Raw genomic sequence first — 15,625 nt, 5'->3', positions numbered from 1 at the left:
TGCTGACCGAAGGCGGCAGGTCTGCGTTCTCTGCGATGTCCTCCCCTCTGCCAGCTCCTTCCCCGCCCCGCGGTGCCACAGGCGCTTCCCAAGGGCCGGGGTGTCCTGCAGGAGCGGGGGCTGGGGGCTGGCCGCGGGGCCCTGCGAGGGAGGTGGGGCTCCCCACAGCTCCCTGCCTGCGCTCACCCACCTCTCTTAATGCCGCCGCCGCCGCCGCCGCTGCGCTGCCAGCCCCGGCTCACTGCTCCGTCATCCCAACCTCTCCGGACACCTGCAGCCCCCTCCGGGATTCCCGTCCTCCTCTCCAAGCGGCCGATCACTGCTGTTTCAAGGGCAGAGCGCCTGTTCTCCTCGCAGAAACACCGTAAGTACAACTTGCGCTGCGCTCGCCGGGTTTGTGAAACTCTGCTGTCTTGCACTGAATAGTGGGAGGTTGTTAGTTCAAAGTCTCTGGGGTTGTTGTGGTCTCTCCTCCCGTTTGAGATGTTCAAATAAGCCTTTATCAGCTTAGTTTTTAGCTGGATTAAAACATTAAACCAAAACTACTCCAAATTTTGGTGGCTTCCTAGTTGCTGTTTTACTACTTTGTAGTGAACTGCTGGCACATTCTTTCTGGAAATGCCAGTACCTGATGGAGTGGAAATGAAAGAAACACTTTCATCACTGCTCGTATACTGAATACAGCTTTCTAATAACCATGGAAAATCAAACATTCTGAGAAACTTAAATGCAAATGCCAAGATGCTGCAAGGATATATCCACTGTGTGCTGCAATGTAGCTAGTGTGGAAGCTTTTAGAAGGGAATTAGACTGGTGGATACCTGTCTGTGTGTCTCATTCCTCCAGGACACAAAGGTAAATTACGAGGCCTGGGCAAAGCCAACCCGGAGCTGCAGGACCTCATACGGCCGCAGTGTCATGGCGGTGCCTTCAAGATAAAGTCACCCCAGAACACGGGGGCCTGAGTGCAAGGGCCTGATACCCTGTTCTAGCTTCTGCCCCAATCCAGTATGACCCTCTCCATGGTGTCACCTTCACTCAATTTCCTTACACATAGTTCACACGAATTTCGAATTATCTGCAGATTATTCTCTGTAGTTGCCTCACTGGGAGTTGCAGAGAGATTGTCTTGCAGAGAGAACTTTTGTTATTGCCACTTCCTAAACTTGTTCTGATGGCAGGAACCAGACAGCAGGAATTCAGACCAAGTTGCCCTAATCATTGCCTTGTATCTGCACAGCACCTCACATCATTTCATAGTCCTTTTTAACTAGGTGTGACACCAATTATTTGGCATAGTCATTGCAAGCCTGCATTTGCTTTAGGACACCACAACTAGCCTTAGTGTCTGAGAGTCTCCAGTGTCAGCTTTTTCTTCAGACTCCTTCATCTATTCGGTTCTCTTTTTTTTCTCCTCTTTTCCCTCTTTTCCCTGACAGAAAGGACTGAGAAAAAAATATCTGATATTTTAAAAAGCTGATGGCTAAACTTGCTGTGGGCATTTGTAACTGAATTATAGGAAAACTGCAGTTTTCCCAGCTGGAATCAATAGTGTCTACATATTCTGTAGCATTTGAAGCTTGCACTGTGCCTCTTGTGTTAATACTCTTTCCATCTCTAATTCTTCAGATGGTGTTAGTATTTTGATCCTTCTTTTAAGATAGAAATACTTATGCCAAAAGTTTCCTTAATTATGTCATGGAAACCTAGAATTTGTCTTTTTTCTTCCTCTTTTTTTTTTTTTTTCCATTTGTGCAACAGCTACTGCATGAGTTCCTACAATGCTGACATTCACCCCGCACTATGCAACACTTCATGCTTTTCATTTCCACAGTGCAGACTAGGGCTGTTCCATGACAGACTGGGTATTTATGAACCTGCTACTTGTTTGCAGTTGTTTTAAAGAGAATATACCACCGGGGTTCTCTAAGCATCTATTAGCTATTAATTTGCTTACTAGTGGGCTAATCCCAAGAGAGGAAGGGGAGAACCCTTGAGCTCTGGGAATAGTTCTGACATAGACCATGACCAGTTGGGCATCAAACTTTCGGCTTCAGGGTTTTGCATTCGAAATAGCATTGACAATTTTTTAGGTGCAATCCTAGTTCCTTTGCTAGGATTCATTGGTTGGTATTTATGCCATGGTTTGAAAGTAAATATTGTCCTGAAAGTGTTTTATTATGAAGAACCCCGAAGCATAAGTCATCTCTGGGGGCATCCTTTAATCTTGTATGAGAATTAACTACATACTGACAGAATCCCTGTGATTTCAGACACTTTCTTTCAGGCAGCTGCTTGGAATATGGAAGTTGTATGGAGAAGAAGGTGGTATCTTCAGCTGGGCTGTATGTTGATGCTGAATCTAGTTTTTGCCAATATGGACTCTCAAAAGGAGACCCCCTCCAGCCTGGGCCAGATTGACCACCAGTGCTGGGAAGTGTCATCCCACGAGCTGGTGGAAATGAAGAAACTCAAGGTAGCAGATTCGGTCATTGCTCTCTGGGACTTCATGATGTTCTTAAAGGAATCGCCCAAGCCCAAGCACAACGAACTCTTCGATGATTTAGCCCAGAACTTCTGGGATATGTACGTAGACTGTGTGCTCTCAAGGTCACATGGAATGGGCCGAAGACAATTAATATCTCCCAAGTATTTTGCAAACTACTCCTAGAGACCTTTAGAAGGTTACTGTAATACATGATTTCTGTACTGCATTAAACAGAAGCACTGCTCCATCCTTGGCTTTGATTGCTGAGATAATTCAATGTTAACCACTTAGTTTTTGGTCTCTGCTTGTCAAATGTATTTGCATCTTTCAATGGTAGCCGCTTTCACACTACCTGAATCAAAAGCATTTAAGGTTACTAAATTTCTGTGTTTAAGAAAGTGTAAAAAATTAGAGGTATGCATGTGGGAATGTGGATCAATGGATGCTCCGTTCTCTGTTTATCACTGCATACGTATAAATGACATTACAACACTGGAAGTTTCCTGGTAAATTGGCTTCAGCCCTAGTTTTGGGGAATACCTGTATGTGAGCAAGGACGTTCGAGTCCCCGAGCACTTGGATGCACTTCCTTCCTGTTAAAACTATTGACACATAATGTGAGTTCACGGTCCTTGTTAATCACCAGTGACAAACTCTGTCTGTCCTGGTCTGGGATGAATGTGAACTGAAATCACACAGGTGCTTTTCTACTTTAGTAGCCAATCCTAGACCTGTTGGCTTCCTTCCTCCTGCCCGCAGAAGCCTCCCCAGGGCCAGCCTAACACAGTACGTTTTTTTCCTGACGTACCTGCTCAAGAGTTCTAGCTTTCCAGAGTGAATGGGGAGCTCCTGCATTCCTAGCCTTCCTAAACTTACTGCTTTGAAAATAACTAGCTCTTTCTCCCAGTCTTTCGGGGTCAGGTTTCACCAACCCATTTTAGGCCAAAAGGGGAGAAAAATTAAGATACTTCAGCAAGGCGAAACCAAAAGGGAGCACGCAGGCGCAGCGTGAACTTCAGATGATTCGGCAGCCCGTTGACCGGGTTCAGCCTTGTTTTTTCCTGGCTATCCAGTCCGTCCTCACTGCTGGGCTGACAAGTTCTCCAAACCCCCACTCTCCCCTTGGTGTCTCTTTCTCACATTCTCCCAAACTGCCTTTTCCCAGGCCGTGTGCGAGTGACTTGGGGGGCTGCCTAACTACCCTTGTTCTCTTGGGTAAGCTGCTTGAAGCAGCGCTCTATTGTTATAGAGGCTCATCTATTCCAAAAATTCTTTTTTTAGAAGTTAACTTTGATGAAAACCCAATACATTTTTATACATTGCAATAGAGACAACGTCAGCAAGCACCTTTGTACAATGACTTGCCCCTATTTACGCTGGGCAATTGCAGAAATTCAACACTGAGCTAAAGAAAACGATTGCGCTTGTTGTAATGTCCTATGTGGTCTAAACTTTGTAATTATATCACTGCTTAGCCTAGGCTAAATATTAATTAAAATATTTTTCTACTCAACAGCGACTGAGTAATAGTCATTTTCATATTTTTGTCCATTAATATGTTATTTGCAAGAAAGATTATTGCATTATGGTAAGAAGGGAGATTTTACAAACCTGCTCTTCTCTTGGCAGTCAGGTTGTTGGGTGCCCACTGCAGTTTAGCCTTTCGTGAGGTCCCAGCTGGGGTTCACTGCTACAGGAAAAATCTTGCTCTATCTTTGCATCTCTCACTGAATTCTGGCTACGCTCTGGTTAGGGAAGGAGACAACTTAGAAACAGTCACCAACAAAAAGGGCTGCTGCAGCGTTTTTATCAGAGAACACGGGCAATAACCCATTCAATAACTAGAATAGCAAAACTAGTTAGAGCTGGGAGCAATCCATGAAAAGCAGGATGTTTTAGCAGGTCCCCACAAGAGGGTGACAGAAAGTGCTGGCACAAACCAGCTTCTCCTTGAGCCCTTCGCTGCAAGCGGAGAGGACAGGATTCAGAAATCCTGATGCGAAAGGCACCAAGAAACAACATGGACAAGGATAAGCACCACGTGGGCCCGGTATCCAAAGAAGAAACTGAGTGTATTTATAGGAAGGTTCATCAGGCTGCTCAAAGGAGGAGATACCTAAGCTGCAATGTGTGGAGAGCGTTACTTTTGTCAACAGATTTTCTGATAGTGAATTAGGGTCACACACCGTTACCCTGACAGTAACACACAAAATAATCAGACTCAGTGGTACCACACCATGTGAAATGTTTTATTGATAAGCTATCACTATGTTTACATTAGTGTAAGACAAAAAAAATAGTTTTAGGAACACCTATGCAATTTATTAAGGCATTACAAACAGATTAGACCTTGTACCTGAAATACACATAATGCTAACTAAAAAAAGCTAAAAGCACTGTCCAGAATAGTGGCTATTTTACAGATATCGAGTTTTTCTTGTACGAGTCCAACATTCTAACTCTTTTGATCTTTTTTAAGGCTCCTCCATGAATAGAGAGCTTTCTAAGAGCGAGGTCTGTATCAGCCAGTGGCCCTCCAACTAAGTGCTGAGGCGTGCTCTCCACAGTTACCAAGCGACCAGATCCGATCTGGAAAGCAAAACAAGTCCATTACTTGACATTCAGGGTAGTATTTAAAATATGATCAGAGTTAAATCATGAGCTGGGCTCTCGAAAATATTTTTCAGTGGGCGGAGATGCTGAGGTTACCTCGGTCCACTCCAACTGCTAAAATAACAAAGTGTTCCCATCAATGAAAAAGTTTTTTTTTTTTTTTTTTTTTTCAGCAGGTTCCTTTATGTCTGATCTTAGGAACATATGAAAAGAAAACCAAACCTTTGCACAATGTTATTGGGATTTGCACATGATATTAGTCACAGTTCTTGTTCTCCGATTTTCCATATATCTTAGCACTTAAGGAAAAAGTGAGTGGGAGAGGCACATGCGTGTGCGCAATCTGCTTCTCTCGTCTGCAACTGCCTATACCCACTGCTCCAGGCAAACTGTAAGACTCCACAACAGAGACGTGCGCTTTTTAGTCTCATATAGTATTCTTTATACTATAAATAAAATTCGGGTCTTTCAATTAAAAATCCTTGAATGACACCTCTATCTTCTAACCACAACCAGCTGAAAACAACTGTGAGTAACTCTGAGTGCATGTGGCTCGTGCTTGGTTATCTGATCTCGATTTGTTGGCAACCCACATCCTACCTACGGGAAATGTTTAGCACAGACCGAAAGATGACTGGTCTATGAAAAAAAAAAAAAAGCCAGCAATAGCTGTCATTTTATCTGATGTTGCTGATGAGTCCATTTTCTTAATATACCCCTCCAAAATGGACTAAGCTCTTCCTTGTTTCTGTCTACAGCTGTTGAAACACTGATTACAGAAATGTGAGATGATACTTTCCTGTTAAATCCTCTCCCGCCGAAGAAGTGAATAGTCTTGGCCTGAGGTCCAAGTCTCTAGCATAAAACTCAACTACATACTTCCCTCTACTAAGAATTTCCAGAATACTAGTGTTTGTATCTAAACTTTTCAGATTATTTCTGTAAAATATATCTGATGAACAGTCATACATCTATGCAAATAAAACTTTCTCCTATTCCAATTCTTCTTACATTCACATATGTGTGTTCATGTAACTTTAGAGTGAAGATAGATCATTTTCCTGCTCCATCACTCTGAAGCCATTCCCTTTCTTAACACTAAGCTCATTCTTTCTCTATCATACCACACACGAGCTGCCTCTTTTCTTTAACAGGATTCAGCCACCTTACTCGTCATCACTCACTCTTGCTCCAGAGCCCACTGTAACAGCCCCTCTTCCCTTTGCTCAAGTTTGAAAACAGTTCTTTCCTCCTTGCTTCCCCTCACATGTAGGAGAAACTCCTTATAACCCACCACCAACCTACTTCTCTCCGTGAAACACTCCATGGCTGGGATGCATACATGGAAAACACCCAGCTCGTGCAGAAGCAGGTGCTGACTGGAATGCAGATTCTGCCTCGTCAAAACTCAGCATCCAGATACACTGTCACACCCCAGCAAGCTCTGATCAACGGCTTGCATCTTTTGATGCTTAAATTAAAAGATAGAAAGGAGAAGAAAAAAATCTATCTCTATCTTTGGATAGAATGGGTGGTTTAATCTGTAAACAGTCCGGCAACTACAAACAACCTTTCCTGACTAGATTAGGGACTGCATAGGTTAACCCAACATTAAATGAGAAAGCCCGTGATCTCAGCAGGCTTCTCACAGAAGCTTTCCTGTTAGAGGTCCTTGTCAAGCAACATGGGGACCACCTTGCTTGTCTTTTTTTTCTGAGTAACTTTCTGTTTCAGCTACAGGAGATAAAGATTCTCTCTTACAAAAATTTCTCTCTTACAAAGATTCTCTCTCATAAAAATTAAAAGAAAGAGTCACATCATATACAATCAAAATGAATCTTAAACCACATAAATATTAATAAAAATGAATCTGTGTTATTTGGGATTACTTACTGTTGTGCCAAGGCCTTTAATATCTGTAGAATGGACTGCTACATTTTGAGACTTTGGTTTTGATCTGGAAGCCTCTATTGATTTTTCCTGCAGCCTTTTTGCTTTCTGAGGAAAATTGAAAAATAAAATTCATCAGAATGAATTATCATTTGCATCTATTAGAAAAAGTACAAATAATAAAACAAGGAGGTATCATTTCTGCTGGCCTTTAATAGGAAGCACCACCATCAAGAGTATCTTAAGTAGCAGATTCATCCCAAGTTGAATAAGTCTATGTACTTAGATCAAAGCTATGAGTGGCCACTAAAACTCCATATTTCTGTAAGTATCTTTCAAATCTGATGGGAAATTACTGATTTTTTTAAAAAATAGAAGTATTCAACTAACCCAAGTAGCATTTTAGATATTTCAATTAGAAAAAAAAATAGATCACTTCATTAGGATGAGGAAATATGACTTCTACACATAGCATAACAGCTTAATTTAGATTGAAAAGCAACTCTGACTATCTGTCTTGTTCAGACACACTGGGTCTGTGCCCCGGTTATTGAAGGTGCTGCCTGTGCTGGGGCCTCCCTTGACTCATTTCTTCAGGGGGGCCGCCCTGACCCCGCTACTCCTGCTGAGCATTCCCCAGGCTCCACAAATCCAGCCCCTTGCAGTCCTCAACTCCTCCGCTTGGCTACAAGGTGCTGCCCGAGACTGTGTTGAAAATCTTCCTAAGGTCAAGGACAACGACACCCACTGCTCCCCCACCTTCCCAGAACTAGCGGTTTTATCTCAGAGAGCTACCATGTTAGCTGGGCATGATTTGTCCTTGTAACTCCAAGTCAGCTGTTCCCAATCACCTTCTTGTCCTTCATGCATTTAGAACAGTTTCCAGAAGGATTTGCACCACAATCTTTCCAAGGACTGAGTTGATACAAACCATCCTGTAGTGCCTCAAATCCTTTTTTTCTTCTTTTTTTTCTAGATTTCTAGATCGGATTTCTAATTCTAGCACAGATCTTTATTACATGCTAGGGAAGTGGTCTTACATTACAAAAATTATTCTCCTTTGCATGAACGTTGGGTAATTAAGAAAAATTAAATTCAGCTGCAGAACATTTCTTTAAATTTGACTTTATTTCTTCCCTAACTTATGCTAGTCGTCCCACCAACTTTTTAATATTTTAATGATATTTTGGAGACATATAACCATGGCTAAAGGAAACTCCTTTCATCATATATTATTTCATTGCTGAAAGATGTCTGCTGTACTAAAAATGGGGGTGAAATATTAGGAAAAATAAATACTATGAAATACTATGGTTCATTCTAGGATGTTTGTATGAATACAAAATCTAATATAGCTTCTATTTGAATATCCTCCTAAGAAATGTGTTTGAAACTCCTATTTCTTGTAACTACTCTGCGAGTGTAAATTTCTCTTCACCACTTGAATTTCTTACCTTCAGTGCCTCATAGTTTGACGTCCGAGCCAAGAAGTTTTCCCAAGATTTTTTTACAACTTCCCTCTGTTTATGGGCATTGTGAATCTGTAATGCAAATGAGATTTAGGAAATATAAGACATTCTTATTCCTATTAACATTCCTGAATTCTTTCCTTGTGCTGTTTGGACAGTATATTCAGCTCCACGCCTTTAGTTCACCTCTCTTAAGGGAGATTGAATGAAAACGCTGCAGTGATGTATTTGTTCTTTAAAAACTTCAAGTATGCTCTTTCTGCCTTTAAAAACAAACTAATTGCAAATTAATTTTCCCTTCTTCCAACATATGTTGAAATAGTCGCTGCTCTCTCAGGAGTATTTCCTGCATTTGCTCACTCTCAAGTGTGAATGACATGGATGGAATTAGTTCTGGTGATGAAGGTGCAGGTGTATGACAAGTCCCCCAAAACACTAGCGCAGGATTTTAGACAACTGGGCCAACTGAGCTGATTTCTTAGACTGAGGCAGAGGACGAGCCAGGAGATGTGTGACCATACCAAATCCTTGCCTTACAACCACAGCCAGACAACATCGACACCCTGCTCATTCTCGGCATGCTGGGAAGCACAAAGCCCTGTTTTCTGAAATAATGAAACTGTGAATATTCAACCAGCAGAGCTTAGCTGGAATTATAAGACTGGTTTATGTTTCGATTTAAAAAATAGATCTAGTCGCAATGATTACTTTAAACCTTCGCCTGCTACAAATGAAACACAGGTGCCACTTCTTTCGTTAACAGAGTAACCACTCATCATGTAGCATTGCTTCAATTATATACTGCTTCCTTTATGATGTTGCTTCATTTTTTTTCATGTTGCTGCCTAAATATTGGTAAAATTATACAAGTTAAGAGAATTTAGGTAAAATTACAATGTTACTGTTGAGACAAATTAAAAATAGCTTAATATAATGCACCTATATGAGACTCCAAACAAGATATATAAAGAAAACTCTTATATAAACCGACAAAATAATTTACACAGCCTTTGTACAAAATTCCTTGTTTTACCTTTGTATAAGCTTTTTCCTCCTCTCGGAGCTCTTGATGTTGTTGACTTTCAAGCATTTCAGTCTGGAGAGCAGCAACCATTCCTCCAACACCTTCTGATACCTCTGAAATAACTTTCAAGGCTTCCTCATCTGAACTAACAGGCCTGAATTCTTCTTTTACTTCTGCACACAGTTCACTCCAAACCTCCCCAGTCTGTGGGAAACATGCAGCACACTATTTGATACTTATCTCATTTCTATTCCAGGTACTCAAAAAAGTATACAGCAATAATCTCACTCTTTCTTGTCTTTCTGTTTCCCAGAATTGTAATGCAAGTTTAGACTTCAGCAACACAATGCCAAATTAAATCACAATTATCCTCCTTAAGCTCTTTGAGCTTGACTTTGCAAAGGAGTAACAGGAATGCCGATGAGTATGGAAACTCAGAAAGAGAAACAGACAGATGCCACGTTACAGGAGCAAAATATTGTGTTTTACTGGCTTCTATAAAATAATTTTATCAGAGCAAATTTCAACATGAGGCAAAAATAGAACATGAAACTACCAAGTAAAGATCCAATTCTGCTCTTGCAGACTTTCTCCCTACACAAAAGATCAGCACAAACCAAAGCACTCTTGAGCAGCATGGCCCCTGCAAAACCTGCTGCCCAATTCCTGTGGCACAGCAGTGCAACTCCAAGTTTTGATAGTATGGATGGGCATGGATAGTATGGTATGAGGCACAAAGAGATGGCATGGAAATAACCTTAATCAAAATGCGTATCTAACACCAATTTTAAGACCAAAAAACCCAACCAATCAACCACAAAAAAAACCAGTCTGGCTTGCTACACAAAAAGGCAGCCCGGCTCCCCAGGCCTTTCCCAGTTCCTTATCTGTATCCTTGCACATTCCTGTTTCTTGAGCTGACAAACAGATAAAACCTTTTTCTTTTTTATCCTTCAGTTATTTTAACCAGAATTCGTTACTGGTCAGATTAACTACCCTGTCCCAAACACTCGTCTCAGTACAAAGGAAAAGTCTTGGCAGTGTTGACACGGTGGAGATGCAATTCTTTCTTTTGATGATAACTCTGGTTCATATTCTCTGTGGGCCAAACTATGATGACTTGTTTAGCTATTGAGGTATTTGCCATTTTTGAAAATACAGATACAGGAGTAGTATTTTTTCCACAATACTCACTTTAAAGTCAAGATAACGACGTATGATAGCAAGTGTGACAAAATCCGTAGCAGATAAGCCAGGTAAATTTTCAAAACCTAAAAGAACATTAAGCATCGCATTATTAACAGCATAACCAATTTATCGTAAAATATGACATTCTAAACCAGACCCCATCTTATTTGTCATATAATCACAGGAAAAGTCTTCATCATACAGTCAGTCACTCTAATCCTGAGCAGGCTTTTGGTAATAAAGTATTTTCTCTGAAACAGATTCAGTCTACTCTAATTCTTTACTTTTGAGTGACTCCAGTGGCTCCCAATCCCTTGTTAAGCCAGGACTGTACTGTATTTGCAAGGCTTTTGAGAACTTTTCCTTCCAGTTAAAGCAGACCAACAGTTAAGTCCACAGGTCACTGTTTTAAAGAAACAGGAGAACTGTATTACAGGGTCTCCTGTACTTTGTTTCAAGGCTGGATAAGGAGGGTCTCCAGCTCAAAGACCAGCATGACTCGAGTGTGATGACTCCATGTTTTAAAACATATTTCTACTAGGTGCATGAAAGAATATGGAAGAGACATACAGTTGCTGGGACTTTGCTTCACTTTGTGCATGCCGAATGTCAATTATATATATATATATATATGTGTGTATATATACTCATATAGTGTAGCAAATCTCACCACAGATTTCATTATACCATCTGTGTATGCAGCACATGCTCATCAGAATGCGATTACATCATATTTTGAAGTTAAGAAACGCCATAAATACAGGCGGACTAATGCTGTATTTCTGGATTGTCATGTCACAGGCTGTTACAACATGAGACTTTACTGAAGAGCATAAAAGTCTTTCCTTTTTTTGTTATTCACTTTCAGGTCATTTCAGTACATCACAGCAGACATTATAATGTATATAAGCATATGGAGGCATGTGTGAAAATGGGAGAAGGCTGGAACATAAGCTCATGCCTTTTGCTTTAAAGTTAAGTATGGAATTAAACCGTGAAACAACATTTAATATAATTAACTCTAATGTAAGAACCTGAGCTACAACAGAGAAAGAACCAGCTATAGTTTATTACAGAAACTAAAGATGTCTTCAAATCAGCTGGGACTGAGGAAATCCACCTAGGGTGCTCAGGGAACTGGCTGAAGCAACCTCAGAAGTATTACTGATCACCTCTGAACCTGTGGGGGACAGACTGGAAAAAGATCAAATAAAATGCCTATTTTTCAGAAGAAGAAAAGGAGGAGCCAGAGAATACTGGTTGAACTCAGTTCTTGGAAAAAAACTGAAACACATAATTAAATAAATAATGTTTATGAAGTTAAATGGCAACAATGAAAACATTAATAGCCAACATGAATAGCTAAAAACAAACCATGACAATGAATCTAATTTTTTTCTACAGATAGATAAGAAGCTTTACAAATATTGAGAGTTCATCATTATTTTGACTTCCTTTTAGGGTTTTAAGTGAGAGAGTATTGTGAATTCATATTGAGTGTGCTGAATATGCGACCTGAATATGAATAAATTTTGTTATTTATGAATTAAGAACTGCAGCATTGTAAAGGAAAAGACTGAATGCAAATTGAGCTTGACAATTTTTTTAAAAAAATCTAAAAACACTAGATGTAGTTCAGTAAGGACAAATAGAAAAGTAGGAGCAGAAATCTGTACAAATCCAGGGTAGTACAGTACTGGGGGGCTGTACAAAACCACAAATCAAATCTGTGAACACTATCATGCCATATACACCAACCCTGATACACCAGCCTGTAATATCAACGTCAGACTGTTATTTATAAGATAACCCAAAATTTCTGGAAAATGAGATTTCTCAACCCAGGCTGCGAAAATCAGGACATTCTAATCCAGAGAAGGCAGGCTGAGGTGCAACATAAGTGTTTAATATATGAAAAGCATGTGTTGTGAGTGGGAGAACCAATTACAGCACATTTCAAGCAAATTTAAGTTTGACTATAGAAAAAAAACTTCTTCTGATAAGGACAGTGAAACATTGAGGAGGTCGTAAAATATTCATCAACAGATGCTTTCAAGAACAGGATCAACAAGCATCCATTAATAAAAAAATGCTGAACACATACCTCAAGTTTGGATTAATGACAGGTAGGACACCGAGGAGGCAATTCATTTGTCTTACCTAGTTTGCCTAGCAATGAATACAGTTTTGCCCTTATGTTTTCTGAAATCTCTACGATGGCAAAGCTGGGGCAGTTGGCAGGCATGGGAATGACCTCTTGCTGTTTCTGGAAGCTGCTAACAATGGGTCTCTTCATATCTAATAATTTCAAAGCACAACAAGATTAGGAGAAGAAGGAAGAAATATCATGTTCCCAAAGTTCCTAAACACAGAGGAAAAGCTATCTGCATAAACAAAGCATAAGGAGCTTTAGCATGCTGCTACTGAAGTGCCCTTTCCTGGGATGTCTTCACTGAAAGAAGTTGGATTCATCTTACTTTTTGTGCACTAATGTGAATCATTTCCATTTGCCCATGAATTCAGTCATAATTTGGGCAAGGAAATACTAAGGCCTAAAGATTTGTGATACCATAGCATTCCCCTTGCTTCTTTTTATAAAGTATACAAAAGAAATATGCCATTTGTAGAGAAGCTCTCCAGAAAATACCTGCAAATAAGCTTGTAACTGTGACGAAGGAAAATTCTGTAAAGAAACACACTTGATGTATCCATGTAAAATTAAATAGCTTAATAGTCCACCTTTAGAAAGGCATGACATCAGTCATGGTTCTACTGTCCATCTAATGTAGAAAATGCCATCTAGTGGCAAAACCTAACAAACTACCTTACATGAATACAATATGAATTTGGTCAGAACTACAGCGTTAAGGCCGTAACTATGTAATTTACTTTCATCAGGATTTAACTTGCAAAACTAGACAGTGTAATATGTTTTGCTTTATTCAGTGGAACTGCTTACAATCAGTTTCACATTTATCATAAAGCTTACCAACAATCCTTCCATACTGATCACGCCTGACCCCTAGATCCAACTCCTCTTCTCTCCATAACTGTATTAGAAGGTTGGCTGCTGTTTGATCCTTCTCTCCACGCCAGGTACTGATGTGAGAAGTGGTTTTAGGATTGTCACAAAATTCAACCAGAATTCCAAGAATTATATTGCTCAAGTTCTTTTGTTTTAACTTAGTGAGGGGAAAAAGGAAAAAAAAAAAGTTTTAAGCTGCCTGTACCAAAGTTTTCAAAAGAAATCAAGCAATTACAAGCTTTTTATCACAACTACTTAAACAAAACTGATGTATAGACTTGTAAATATCTCATGTTTCTGCAATCTGGCCAAGCAAAGTTCAATAAATCAAGGGAGGGAAACAGGTGTACTAACACACACAACAAAGTACCTGTGTTTGCAGTTACATAATAGGATTTGTGGAGTTACATAATAGGTTTTGTACCCATGCCTCCAGGCTAACGTACTGGAGAACTGAAGTTCCTGGGGAATGTACTACTACCGAGATATTTTTTATAAGAAATAAACTCCTAGGCAGTGGGTGACCAGTACCAGAGAGCATCTCTTCTATTTTGTGACCTGGTCTGTTAGAAGCAGATGGAGTAGGAGAGAGCCTGCAGCTTTGCACTGCAAAAGCATGGGAGGCTGGAAACAGTAAGGGGGGAATGGCACAAGTGAGGAGCAAACTTCCTGCGAGCTGATAAGCCTGTGCCTGCCACGTATCCAAGACCCATAAAGCTCTTCATCCTCATGTACAAGGAGCTTCTCACACATCAGGATTTGTGAAGCCTCGAAGCACCCACTAGCTCTGTTCTTAGCAACTTCCATATGAAGAAATTAAGTACTTTTCTGAACAGAGTTGTTATCCTAAGTGAAAACAGGATTTGAATTTTCTATTAAAAGGAATATTTTAAAATTAATTTAAAAGTTTATCTGCCAAATATTTATTTAAAAAAGGATATATCGAAAACGCGTCCAGTCATTTCTGAGCTGGGTGATTACCTTCTGATTTCAGGGAATTACAGACACTGGCCTTCATGTCATTATTTTAATAATTCTAGGAGATACCAAGACAAAACAAATAGCAATTTTCCATGCTTCTTGTATTTCTGTATTTTTTTTCCCTGCAACAACAATAAAAATACCTACTGCCAGCAGATCCAGGAGGTGGAAAATGCCCTGTTTTTCAAGAAAAGAATCCTCTGCAATGTAACATCCAATGACACAGGACCTGAAATAAAAATAACTTCAGTGTTTAGAATCGCTTTTACCCTTTTAAATGCTCTAGAAACATCTAATTTATTTACCGAGTGGTATTAAAAATATTTGATATGAACTGTGCTTAAGACCTACAGGGAGCGGAAAAAATGTTTCAAACGCCTGTATCTGTGCAGCTATGAATACCTTTTTCATCACTTAATATACCCCATCTGACTGCTCTTTCTTCTCCCATGGCTGGTACCTTTCTTGTGGCGGCCAAGAAATCACACAGGTTCATAATGAATTGCACTAGAACTCAATACAATTCAATTTAACTCAGAACAGAATTAACTTTGAGTCAAAACTAAGTAAAATATTTTAGTATTTAGCTAGATCAAATGTCTCTGGTCTGATTCACTGAAGTGCTGCATGAGCATTTCTGCCAGCAGAATACAGAGTGTGAGACATGGAAAACTGTTTGCTTTGGCAAGAGTGCTGGCTTCTCTCAGCGTATAATGATGATAAAATCTGCATTCATGACACTTTTTATTCTTTCTCTTATTTCCTCATTTCATGATCTCAGTTGGAATGTATCTCATGTGCCCATTTTTTTTTCTTCTAGACAAACATATAATTTAAAAATTTATAATTTGTTATCCAGCCAAACTGTATAAAGGATTTTTCCACATTTTAAACAGAAGAAAGGCCTATATGTGCAGAGAAAAGACCATAGCATTGCAGACCTAAAA

General features: G+C 39.9%; 2 protein-coding genes across 2 annotated transcripts in view; one reads left to right on the top strand and one right to left on the bottom strand.

The window, feature by feature from the left end:
- The first annotated feature begins 346 nt into the window (after positions 1 to 346).
- Positions 347 to 2,701, top strand: FAM237B (family with sequence similarity 237 member B). Its single transcript, XM_088533565.1, has 2 exons — positions 347 to 364; positions 2,288 to 2,701. The coding sequence occupies exon 2, from the start codon at positions 2,303 to 2,305 to the stop codon at positions 2,669 to 2,671; it is 369 nt and encodes a 122-aa protein (XP_088389691.1). The 5' UTR covers positions 347 to 364; positions 2,288 to 2,302; the 3' UTR covers positions 2,672 to 2,701.
- A 2,014-nt stretch (positions 2,702 to 4,715) lies between these two features.
- The window catches only part of CFAP69 (cilia and flagella associated protein 69), a 28,298-nt gene continuing 17,388 nt past the window's right edge, over positions 4,716 to 15,625 (bottom strand). The window contains exons 16-23 of the mRNA XM_088533563.1: positions 14,826 to 14,907; positions 13,662 to 13,854; positions 12,833 to 12,970; positions 10,679 to 10,755; positions 9,494 to 9,688; positions 8,446 to 8,532; positions 6,995 to 7,099; positions 4,716 to 5,077 (exon numbers count right to left, since the gene is read on the bottom strand). Coding sequence (XP_088389689.1) covers positions 4,901 to 5,077; positions 6,995 to 7,099; positions 8,446 to 8,532; positions 9,494 to 9,688; positions 10,679 to 10,755; positions 12,833 to 12,970; positions 13,662 to 13,854; positions 14,826 to 14,907 — 1,054 coding nt within the window. The 3' untranslated portion in view covers positions 4,716 to 4,900. The remainder of the gene's footprint in view (positions 5,078 to 6,994; positions 7,100 to 8,445; positions 8,533 to 9,493; positions 9,689 to 10,678; positions 10,756 to 12,832; positions 12,971 to 13,661; positions 13,855 to 14,825; positions 14,908 to 15,625) is intronic.

The sequence above is a fragment of the Tinamus guttatus genome, unplaced genomic scaffold (assembly GCF_059628265.1).
Source record: "Tinamus guttatus ecotype Peru unplaced genomic scaffold, ASM5962826v1 Tinamus_guttatus_pri_ptg000509l, whole genome shotgun sequence".
In the NCBI taxonomy this organism is placed as follows: domain Eukaryota; kingdom Metazoa; phylum Chordata; class Aves; order Tinamiformes; family Tinamidae; genus Tinamus; species Tinamus guttatus.
The sequence above is the reverse complement of the archived record's forward strand: the minus strand, read 5'-3'. Positions and strand labels throughout refer to the sequence as shown.